Raw genomic sequence first — 12,027 nt, 5'->3', positions numbered from 1 at the left:
GAGTGCAAAAGTATTCAATAAATGGCAAGAGGCTTTCTACAATAAAATATAGGTTATTATTACTTTTTAAGTAGTATTCTTGATGCAGGAAAACAGGAAAAAACATCATACTAAAGAAGCACCCATTGGGGTGCCTGGGGGGCTCAGTCATTAAGTGTCTGCCTTTGTCTCAGGTCATGATCCCAGGATTATGATCCCATGATCCCTTCCTGCTCAGCAGGAAGCCTGCTTCTCCCTCTCCCACTCCTTACGCTTATGTTCGGTCTTACCGTCTCTCTCTGTCAAATAAATAATCTTAAAAAAAAAAATCAATTTAAAGGTGAATTATTTACATAAGTGATTTCAAAAACCAAAAATCATAGGTTAAATGACAAAATTAAATATTCTAGATGTTAAGTGAAAATGTATTTTCCCCTCCATTTTATTTTCTATCACAAAAAATTAGATTTATGTATGTATTATGTATAGCTTCAAACTAATTTTTTTAAAGATTCTATTTATTTATTTGACAGAGGTCACAAATAGGCAGAGAGGCAGCAGGGGTGGGGAGGGGGTGGGAAGCAGGTTCCCCACTGAGCAGAGAGCCCCATGCGGGCTCAATCCCAGGATCCTGAGTTCATGACCTGAGCCGAAGGCAGTGGCTTAACCCACTTAGCCACCCAGGTGCCCCTAGCTTCAAACTTATAAAAAGAATTTAAACAGTATACAGTTAATAACCTTATGCCCTTCATCTGGATTTCCTAATTATTAAAATTTGCCACATTTGTTTCCTCAATTATTAACATTTTGCTACACTCCCGTTAGTAATTTGTAACATATTGCCACATTTGTTCTCCTCATCCAAGCCATTTGAAAGTAAATTGCAGACAGAAAGATACTTCGCTTCTAAGAACCTCAGCAAGAACGTCCTAAGAACTATGACATTCAACGTAACCTTGATAAAACATTCCAGATATTTAACATTGGTACAATAATGCAATCAAATAAACAGTCAAATTTCCCAATTATCTCACATTTCCCAATTGTTCATTTAGTAGCTTTTTTTTTTGATCCAAGACCCGAAGAAGAATCACACACAATATTTAGTTTTCACATCCCTTTAGTCATCTTCATTCCAGAACTGCTCTACTACTTTTACTTTTATGATACTGTTTTTTTTTTGCAGAATTTAGAGCTTTTATTTTGTTGAAGGCTTTACAATTGCCTTACAATCTCATCATGAGATTTGGGTTAAACATTCTTGGCATTTTGGCAGGTGAAACATCCTTCGCAAGTGCATCAGATCAGAAGGCATAGATCTCCTTTTTTTTTTTTTAGATTTTATTTGTTTAATTGACAGAGAGATCACAAGTAGGCAGAGAGGCAGGCAGAGAGAGAGGAGGAAGCAGGCTCCCTGCTGAGCAGAGAGCTGGATGCGGGACTCGATCCCAGGACCTGAGATCATGACCTGAGCCGAAGGCAGCAGCTTAACCCACTGAGCCACCCAGGCGCCCCCCCAGGACCCTTTTTAAAAGAGAACTCCAGGGAGCCTGGGTGGCTCAGTGGGTTAAGCCGCTGCCTTCAGCTCAGGTCATGATCTCGGGGTCCTGGGATCGAGTCCCACATCGGGCTCTCTGCTCAGCTGAGAGTCTGCTTCCCTTCCTCTCTCTCTGCCTGCCTCTCTTGTGATTTCTCTCTGTCAAATAAATAAATCTTTAAAAAAAAAAAAAAAGAGAGAACTCCAGGGGCGCCTGGGTGGCTCAGCGGGTTAAGCCTCTGCCTTCAGCTCAGGTCATGATCTCAGGGTCCTGGGATCGAGCCCCTGCGTAGGGGTCTCTGCTCAGCGGGAAGCCTACTTCCTCCTGTCTCTCTGCCTGCCTCTCTGCCTACTTGTGATCTCTCTCTCTGTCAAATAAATAAATAAAATCTTTAAAGATAACTCCATTATTGGTACCTGGGTGGCTCAGTGGGTTAAAGCCTCTGCCTTCGGCTCAGGTCATGATCTCAGGGTCCTGGGATCGAGCCCCGCATCGGGCTCTCTGCTCAGCGGGGAACCTGCTTCCTCCTCTCTCTCTGCCTGCCTCTCGCCTACTTGTGATCTCTGTCAAATAAATAAATAAAATCTTCATAAAAAAAATAACTCCATTATTAAATTTTTTCTTAAGACAAAGAAAAACTCTTTCACTTTAACTATCACATTAGTTTTTGATTAGGACAACCCGTCTTTAGAAGTATTCACATGTGTTCAGAAGGCAGGTCAGTGTGCACTAGCGGACACAAGGCAGGTGGCTTAGTGGGAAAAACACTGGAATGAGATCTCAGGTTCAGTGTCAGTTTGGCCAATAATTAGTTGTGGGTCTCCAGATAAATGCTAAAAATCTTTATTGGGGGGGGGGACTGTGCCAGGTTTCTAAAGATCCTTTGAATTCTAAAATTCTATGACTGTGAATCAAGTTGTAGTAGACACAGAACTGGACTTGGAATCAGGAGATCTGGATTTGAGCACCGGTTCTGCCACATACCAGCTATGTGAACACGCACAAGCCATTTAATCTCTCTAAGCCTCGCATAGATTTACCCCACAGAGTTCAGAAGGATTAAGAGGGTTATTGCATGTCAAAGCGCATTATGAACTGTAAAGAACTACCCGAATGTCAAGTATTATTTCATTATGTCCAGTTTTTCTTCTTCTGATCTAATTAGTCAATCAGGAAAAAACAACCTAAAAGGAGACAGACCTCATCAATTTAAATTTTAGAAACCAGAAAATGACAGTCTAATTAATTGTGCGTCATAATAAGTGTATGGAATTTATAGAATAGTTTTATTCTCTAAATGCTTACGCTTTGTTAATAATGCTGACTAAAGTTACGAATAGGTACTCACTTGCACAGGCCGGTCCTTCCTAAGAAGACGGTGATTGCTCTTGGGATCCCCCCGCAAAACAGTGAACACGGTGTATGAGAACGGTGACAAGTACTTATGAACTTCCTCATTCAGCGATCGATTTCGTGTTGCGCCCTCGGGTCCACCGGAAGGGTTGGCAAACTGAGGCCAAGGCAGAGGGGGAAGTTGTCCTGTTTTTCCAGCGAGCGGGGACAGCCCTGGGATAAACTAAGCCTCCCTGGGCTGAAGGCATGTTTTCCCGAGCCAGCTAGTGGGACCTGTCACCCAGGCCAGCCCTCTATAGTCTTATAACGCCTAGAACCCTTTATATTCTTTATTTTCTAAAACTGCCGTACGGTTTCTTTCTGGCCTTTTGATTGCAACTCGGGGAACCTAATTCGTTAGTGCACACTGGCCATATTTTTTCGATTATTCAGCATGAGTGATAAAGTATCTCCCTGGAAGAGGTTGAGGGCGCGCACACGCCCCTGAGTTTGTGTTGAGTAACACTCGAACTATCCATGCCGTGAAGTGCCTGACACTTTTGTTGCTCAAGACTCCAGACGCTGCCAGAAAATGGCTAACGAAGCGACGGGAGAACGGCGGCGCGGCGGACGTTGGTGCGGTTGGACGTGCCTGACCTCCAGCCCACGCAAGGGGTCGCGCCGCCCAGGTGGCCGCGGCCGGCTCCGCGGAGCGCGCCCGGCGCCGTCGCCCGCGCCAGTGCGCACGCGTGCCCGTCATCCGGGTGCTGGCTGCGGCTGCAGGTTGCGCTGGGGTGGCGGACAGGGGGCGGGGCCAGCGGCTCATTGTGCGCAGCGCTGCGCGGCGCCGGCGGCCGCCGAGGCCTGGGTCGAAGTTGGCGCTGCTGCCGCCGCCCTGCAGCCCACTCGCTGCCTCGGCAGCGCGCTGCTCTTCTAAAATGGCTGCCGCTACCGGTGCTGTGGCAGCCTCGGCCGCCTCGGTTCAGGCGGAAGGTAAAAAGATCACTGATCTGCGGGTCATCGATCTCAAGTCCGAGCTGAAGCGGCGGAACTTAGACATCACCGGAGTGAAGACTGTGCTCGTTTCCCGACTCAAGCAGGTGAGGCCCGGCGAGGTCCGGGAATGGGAGCTTAGGCCGCGCCTCGGAGCCCCCACTTCCGCCGCAGCCCCCGGCCGCCCGCAATCGCCGGGGCCAGCGGGGCTGCGCCGTGGGGAGGCCCCGGGCGGCGCCCGCGCGCGCGAGCAGGGTGAGGACCCTCCCGCGGCGCCCCCGCCCCCGCGAGCCTGGCTGGGCCTGCGAGGGGCCCGCGAGCCGCCCGGGACCGGCCGTCGCAGCCGAGCGCGCCCCTGCCTCCCCCAGGACGTCCCCGCCAGGCTGCGAGGGCTGTCGACGGCCGGCGCGGCCTCCCAAGGGCGATCGTGGAGACCCGGGAGGCGCTCGGCCCCCGGTCTTTAGCGGTGGTGAGAGCGTGCATTTCTTGGCCTCGGAGGGACTGGTTACTTTGGTGACTTCTGTGAAGTTACCGTTTAATTGTGCCCAACCGTTTCCTCCCCATCTTGGGGGGGACTTGGTAGTGGGAGTTGAGGGGTGGGTGAGAGAGAGGGTTTGTTTTCCGCTGGGTTTTCAGTTTTTGCATCAGAGCAGTAATCTGCTTTTTCATCCCTGATTATCTTTCTGGTTTATTTGAGTGAGCGTTGGAATTGTAGTAGAGGAGAAATAAGTTTGCATTCTAGAAATTAGGAAAACTCTTTTTAGTTATTTACTTTCATAGCTAGCAACTTTTCTGCAATTGAGAATATTTAGACTTTTGTTCAGTATGATAACATGTGATATTTAATTATTTCGACTCATGTGATTTTGATACCTAATGATATTCCCCGTGAAAGTTTCTCTTACTCGTGTAGTTTAATTGCTCTTTTTGAAGTCGGTTTATGAAATGACTGGCAATTCTAATGTCTTGAGGCTTGAGGTTTGCTAATTTTTTTTCGTTTTTATAAAATAAGTTTAGATAGATTGTGTAGCATATTAACTTCTCTTTCTAATGTAGGCTATTGAAGAGGAAGGAGGCGATCCAGATAATATTGAATTAACTGTTTCAACTGATACTCCAAACAAGAAACCAACCAAAGGCAAAGGTTGTTACGAGTTATGAACATATTTTAAAATATATTTTGGTTATATAACTTGCCTCTGCTCTTGTGCCACTTGCCCTGTTTATATAGTGCTACTCTTTGCTATTTCCCTCTGGCACTCTGCCTTCTTGGGTCAAGGAAGAAAAGTTACTGTTGCCAGGCTCTGGATAACTTGTAGCCCTTAAGATTTGGCTGAAGCTGATCTGAAAGAGACGAGTTTTTTATTGCTTCCAAAAAAAATCACAAAGTCCAGTTTCATAATGTTTCTTCCTTCATAGTGTGAAGACCTGAAGAATAAAATACAGTTTAATACATGTCTACCTTGCCCCACAATTGGCAGAGTATTGATGGAATTCCTTCCAGATCTTTCACCTTGGCTCCTGCTGTTTTTTCTAGTATATTAAAATTTTATAACCTTCATGTTTAGTATTTTGTTTGACTTGGTGAACTTAATTTCCATTTATGTTATTATACATTCTAATTTTCAGTGAAATTCAAAAAGACCTCACCAATCATACTAACAAGGTAGGGAAAAATCCATGATTAATTAGCTTTAAAAAAAGTTATAGGGCTATGTTCAAAATTTTTAATTTTATAACTTTTAAACTAGCCAGAATATATTTCCAGGATATGGCAATTTAATGAATAGGGAAAAGTGGTTTTAAATTAACACTTTGACAGTATAAATGGGACTTAGATTTTTTTTTTTAATGTTCTGGTAATTGAAGTCTTGACTTGAATAATAATAAATTTCTCCCACCTTCTTATAAGGACAGTGGCAGAGGGTGGACATGATGTGGGTATCTGGGTCCTGGTACCTATTTGCAGTAGGTGGAGTGTGTCATGGACAGCTGCAGAATTTTTAAAAATCTAACTTTCCTTACTGCTCCAAGTATCCAAATACTGCTCTGTCTGCCGTGGACCAAATTGACTGTAACCAGGGTAAAATGATTGAATGGATTAACCTTGAAAAGACGGGAATATTAACATTTGATCTTAAGCAATCTGTAGGTGTTAGGACCAGGCAGATCTGATGCCATCTCACTGAGTCTTCATAGGTTTGCAAGCATCCCCCTTTTGTGCCAGAGGAAACTGAACAGGGATAAGGAGTATTTCCTGGGTGGGATGGGAATGACAGAGGTAGAAATGGAGTTTAGAGGAATAACAAAGTTATCTTGAAGATCTGTGGCTTTTAATATAACTCTGACTCAGTGTATCACTTTGAGAGATACATTTCCCTGTGTTGAGAGAAGCTTGTGCTGAGAAGCCTATGCTTACAAACCAGAGTTATTTCAAAATGAAGCATAGAAATTTTGGAAATAAGTAAAACGGGAATTAACCGTATTTCTTATGGTGATTTTAATTCATGTAATTTATTTAGCACATTGTGATTGTTTAACAGATGCTATGTATTAATCATAGTTCCAGATTATTCAAGCTGATTATGGATTTTAGCACTGAAAGTAAACTTCATCTGATATGTGCGTTCTCACCTATTTTTAATTTATTTGTATGTCTCTTTTTTTCAGTTATTAGGAACTTCATTTGTCTTACCCTTAGAAATAATTTTTAGCAATTTAAAATTTTAAGAAGTTTTTATTTTCTATATATACAGTGTGTGTATGTAGATATATATGTGATCAGTTAGCTTTTTTCCTTTTATATGGATTATTAGGTTACTTGAACTTTAATTTTTCCATAACACTGATATTAAGGTGTCTTGTGGTCTTTAGTTAGAAGTTGTAACATGTAATCACTGAGTACTTCATGAGACTTACTTTAGGACATGCATGATAAGTAGCTCTTGACTCCTTAAATTCCACTTATCATTGTTCTGAAAATTCTGTAAATTACAAAGAACGTAATGTAAATCCCAGTCTAAGAACCTGGTTTGAATTAATGTGCAATTAAAGATGCTTATGAGTAAGATTATTTTAAGTTGAGTTTTAAAATAGTGTTAAAAATAAAAATAATAAAAATAAGTATAAAAAGAGTAAAAATCAAATTTGAATATGGAAACTTAAAAATAAAGTGCGTTTTAAAATCAAAGATTCAAGAAATTAAATATTTTAATGTGATGTCAGTTTTTCAGTCTAATTGCTAAATTACTACATTCCAAATCTTATTTTTTACTCAACAGTCTCTACCTTGAAAATAACTTCCTCTTGGTCATACCACCTTTCCTTCAGTGATCTGTTTCTTTTTTTTTTAATAAAACTGAAATTTTTACTGGATCATCTGTAGGACTCTTTAGTTCTAAAATTTAATGATTATATATGGTCAGGAGTCCGAAGAAAAATGTTTTCTGTTCAATTAAAATAGATGTGTAAAGAAGGAACTGTAAAGCTCATAGGTGCTCGATCAGTATAAATATTCTTTAGGACAGATTATTAGAAAAGGAGAACAAAGAAAGGGATTACTTAGAGGTAGTCAATGTAGACATCAGCAAGATACAGCATATAATAGCGTGTCAGGAAAATGAATAATTTGTATGATAATTTTAAGGTATCAAGTAAAAGGTAAATGGTATTAAGAAAGCCAGAGAGTAGCTTAATGGGTGTGGATCAGTTACTTAGGTGAAATACTAAGTTTATTCTCTTATAAATGCAGGGTCACTATTTAAAAATTTTTATGTTAAAATATTTGTGTTTAGCCAGATTAGAGGAAAGGGGATCTGTATTCTTAACTATATTTTAGAATATTTTAAAAACAAGTTTGTGCTTGTAATAAGTGTTGATAGTGTTATAGTTCTAATATTGTTTATGAATTTTGTTTGCATGCAGTTAATACAGTGAAACGGTTTGTAGCTTGTATTGGTTGTCCCTTCTGAGTCTTTTTTACAACTCTCTTTGCTATGAACTTTTTAATAAGTAACAAAGAAGAAAGCTTTACCAGGGAGATTTACTGTCATATTATTTGGGTGTGTGTGTGAAGAAAGCGGTTAAACAGGTAGAGCTAACTCCTCATTAACTTGTTTTAGAGATTATAGATTTAAAGTTTCTTTTGCTTCACCTGACGATGGCATACCATATTCTTTTGATTTTCAACCTTTAGAGTCACCTTTAAACTTCAGCAGAAGTTATTTTATGTGGCTTTAATCAGTATAGTATTCAGAATTATATATCATGCAGTACTGTTGATGTCTTAATGTGCAGTACCTGCAAGCTTAGCAAAGGTTCAAACCACTACATGAAATCTGATTTATTTTTCTCCTGTAGAAACAAGTGTAATTTGGGGTTATAGGTTTATCCGAATATCTAATGCTTAATTTTGTGTGGAAAATACCTCAGATAATGTAAAGAATTACATGTTTACTGTGTAAAGCTTTCTGAAATTTGTGTCTGTTAAGGATATAGTAAACCACATAAAATGCATTTAACAGAATACATTATTTTAGTATACTTTAATTCTTGCCTTTTTTTTTTTTAATTGCAGTATGTTCGGGTGTTAAGGAAACTAATCAGAAATGTGGCATTGAAAAGGGCTTTGGGGGTAGAATTGTCATAAATATTTTTGGATACCCACTAGGCTAGAAACTTTGTGAGGGTAAGGTCATAAAGCCTTTTGTTTACATTAGTCTCTGTAATGCCTAGCACAGTGCTAGGTGCGGAATAGGTACTCAGAAAATATTTGTTGAATGAATACTAGGGCCATATAATGACTTTCTTAACTGCTTTTAAAGATACCTCTTTTGGTGCTTGTTTTAATTGCCTGTTTCTTTTCTGGAAGCACATACATCAGAGATCAGTAGTCTGTTACTTCCAGAGGTACCTTTTTCAGTGGCACTAGTGGTTCCTCCTTAGGCACTGATGTGTAAAGCATCCAGAACCCAGAACATGTGAGTCATTGCAACATCCTTTTATTCCTTACCACTTTGTTACTGTGTTGGAAATCCTTACAACTTTTGCCGGAATATTGTCCAGCCTCATTTTCATATCACCAAATCAGACCGTTCACCTTTGCTATTAAAACCTGCAGCTTGTTTTCTGCAGTTTATATGGTGGAGTATTTTTATCATCAAAGCCCTCATGTACTTTTTTCAACTGTTTTATTGTGTCAAATGTGGTGTGTGTTGATGTAGGGAAATTTTTCTAGTACTTTAAGACAGTGCACTTTTTCCAAGTTAATCCTTCTCTGCCTTCTGAATTAGGAGCAGAGGGCTTCAGACTATCACCTCTTTCACAAACTCATGTAAAATGAGGTATGAATTGTCCAGGAATTAGGGGGAAAATATTATTAGTTGGTGGCATCAGAAATGACTTTATCGAAGAGGTTGAACGATGGTTTAAGGTATAAGGGTAGAATTTCCTGGCTAATCAGTTATGCTGTAGTTCTCACATATAAGTCATATAAAAGGGCCTCGAGTTTATGCGGTTTTCGGAATTAACTACTCACATCCTGAACTCCACAGCCTGAGGTAGTCTTACATGGCAGATCTGGTACCCTGGGATAGTATTTATTATTAATATTATGGCTTTATAATAGTGTTTTCCAGACTATAAATGGGAAATATGTTCATTAAAAAAATTCATAATCCAGAAAGGCACTAAAAGGCGAAATTGCCTGTAATTCTACCACCGTGAATCTATCAGGTGTTACCTGTTGATCTGAGTTGTATATGTACATGTGCACGTACTCATAGAAGATTTATGTTTACAGATTTTTTCCCCCCTTTTCAACAACTAAAATAGGTTCACATCATACATGGTGTTTTGTCAAAGACAGAGAGAATTGAAACTTTCTATAGTTTGGAGAAGCTGAAAACAATAATCTTCCTCATACTTTCTTTTCATTCTAGCCTCTTAGTTACTTATGCTCAGTCGTCCTAGTAGTTCTCTATGGTAGAGTCATTTGAGTTCTTAAAAATACAGCTACCAGACTCCTGCCTCCCTAGAGGTTTGGTTTTGGCTGCTCTGTTGGGAACACAGATTTCGTTATTTTCTAACAGTTCCTCAGGTCATTCTCATGCAGGTAGAGTTAAGAACCACTGACTGCTCTAGACTAGAGCTTGAAGCTTGGCATCATTTTCATTCATTTCTTTCTGCCTCTCAGTTTGCAAATTGTATTGTATAATTTACATTTTCCAAAAAACTTCCGCATTGCTTTATTTGATTCTGACAATGAGGCTTCGGGTCAGCTACTATTTTCTCTCTATTGATGGACTGGAAAAATAACCCATTAAAAACTGAGTTGCATTTTTGCTACCTTTTAAAATAAAATCTGTGTGTACACATGTGCGTTTATTTTGTGTGTGTGTGTCTGTTGAATTTGGTTATCTTCAGACAACAAAGTCAACAGATTTTTTAAAAAAAATATGCTGTTGGTATCTTCTAGATTTATTCTGAGTGAATTATCTGCAGTAGATTTTTAAAAATACAATAAAATGATCTGTTTGATAACTGCAGTGTTTAAGACAACATATGAGGTCATTTAGAAAGATTTCATTAGTAACATCAGTTTTACGATGTTGGGGAGAGGTTGTTGCTGGAAACATTCATGTTCAGTTTGGCTTATATTCTGAGCACCCCCCCCCCCCCCCCCGCTTTTCAAACAGCAATTTTAATGACTAAACATTTCTATATTTTATAGCTTTGTAAATGTTTATGGGGAACAGTTATTCTCACAAAGTTTTTGGGCAAGATTACTTTAAATCTCCTTATTGAATGGAGTTTTTTGTTTTGTTTTTGTTTTGGACGTATTTCTGAACTTGAAAAGGAAAATTGCAAATCCTTAGAATGACCACTTTGCCTTTGGAGGAGAAAACCAATTTATGACCTAGAATCCTTTATTCATAATTCTGTAATACAAAAATTCTGAAAATTGTGAGTTTTTTGTTAAGTTTGTTGGCAAAAGTGAAGCTATTTATGGTCTTGATGTATTTATAGTCTTGATTTATCTCATTTGGTATGAATATGCATGTTTCATTGCACAAATATTTCTGTGATTGATTGAGAGGCCCTGTTCCAGAAGCCGCTGGGAAATTTAGATTAATACATGATGCCTATACTGTCATACTCTTCTAAAATCGGAAAATTCTGAATTATCCTTAATTCTAAAAATTAAATACTTGTGGACCTGTAGGCATTTATGTTGCATAATTAAGAAAGTATTTCTAGCGTCCTCTTCCTTTGGTGTATACATTTTGCTTTGCCATTTTACTTTAGACTAAAATCATGCAAAGAATATTGCAGTGTTTTTATGTGAAGTTATGTAATTTCAAAAATAGCCATGTGTTACTACTGTGATAATTTAAAATATGATAAAGTTAATTTTGCTTCCATTTGTATTTTGTTATTCAGACTATCTTTACTGCTCAGTTTATTTTCTAGTTTTGTTTCTCAAAGCATTAAAGTTAAGCTTTGGGGGTGACTGGCTGGTTCAGTCAGTGCAACATGCAACTCTTGATCTCAGGGTTATGAGTTCAAGCTCCATGCCAGGTGTAGACTTTGCTTTAAAAAAATTTTTTTTTAAAGTGAGGCTTCTCTTACATTAAACTTTAAGTTAGTGCTCTCATCCCGGTCATACCACTTTCCTTTGCATCAACACACATTTCTGTGGCATGTGCCTGAGTCCTTGAAGGACTGAAGATTACTGGATTAATTTTCTGTAGGAGTGTTGCTAGCACAGGCATAAATGGGAACTGGAAATAGAGGTGGTTACTGACTGTACAAAAAAGAGCCGAAGGTGGTCGATGTTGCTTGTTGGAGTTTAAAGGGGATTTGGTTTTTCTTATAAGTTATCTCCCATCTGTGACATAAGTTAGGAATCCATAGAGATTTTAGTGTCATTGAAGTTGGGAGTTTACAGTTTTACTGAGAGGATGAGACTGTACATGGTGCTAGTTTGACTGCCATGTCACCTCTTGTTCCAGTGAGGGCTGAATAGAAATCCAGACCTTGTTATATCCAACCTAGGGATACTCCCATTATCAGTCAGGAAATCTATCTGCTCATTATATAATGTTGTACTAGGTTCTGGGCTAGATGGTGATCATCAGAGCTTTTTAAAATGTGAATTATATTTTGTATGGGGGAAGGATGATCC

At 39.5% G+C, this 12,027-nt stretch overlaps 2 protein-coding genes across 20 annotated transcripts in view; one reads left to right on the top strand and one right to left on the bottom strand.

Annotated features, from left to right (window-relative positions):
* The window catches only part of RNF111 (ring finger protein 111), a 126,206-nt gene extending 123,113 nt beyond the window's left edge, over window positions 1-3,093 (bottom strand). For 6 of the 9 annotated variants that reach the window (XM_046008343.1, XM_046008345.1, XM_046008346.1 and 3 more), the window contains exon 1: window positions 2,866-3,093. In XM_046008343.1, coding sequence (XP_045864299.1) covers window positions 2,866-2,975 — 110 coding nt within the window. In that variant the 5' untranslated portion in view covers window positions 2,976-3,093. The remainder of the gene's footprint in view (window positions 1-2,865) is intronic. The other 3 variants (XM_046008351.1, XM_046008349.1, XM_046008352.1) reach the window with 2 other exon arrangements.
* A 592-nt stretch (window positions 3,094-3,685) lies between these two features.
* Window positions 3,686-12,027, top strand: part of SLTM (SAFB like transcription modulator) — a 43,720-nt gene continuing 35,378 nt past the window's right edge. For all 11 annotated transcript variants that reach the window (XM_046008366.1, XM_046008365.1, XM_046008361.1 and 8 more), the window contains exons 1-2: window positions 3,686-3,949; window positions 4,899-4,986. In XM_046008366.1, coding sequence (XP_045864322.1) covers window positions 3,788-3,949; window positions 4,899-4,986 — 250 coding nt within the window. In that variant the 5' untranslated portion in view covers window positions 3,686-3,787. The remainder of the gene's footprint in view (window positions 3,950-4,898; window positions 4,987-12,027) is intronic.

The sequence above is a fragment of the Meles meles genome, chromosome 6 (genome assembly GCF_922984935.1).
Source record: "Meles meles chromosome 6, mMelMel3.1 paternal haplotype, whole genome shotgun sequence".
Classification (NCBI taxonomy): domain Eukaryota; kingdom Metazoa; phylum Chordata; class Mammalia; order Carnivora; family Mustelidae; genus Meles; species Meles meles.
This window is presented reverse-complemented; position numbering and strand designations above follow the sequence as displayed.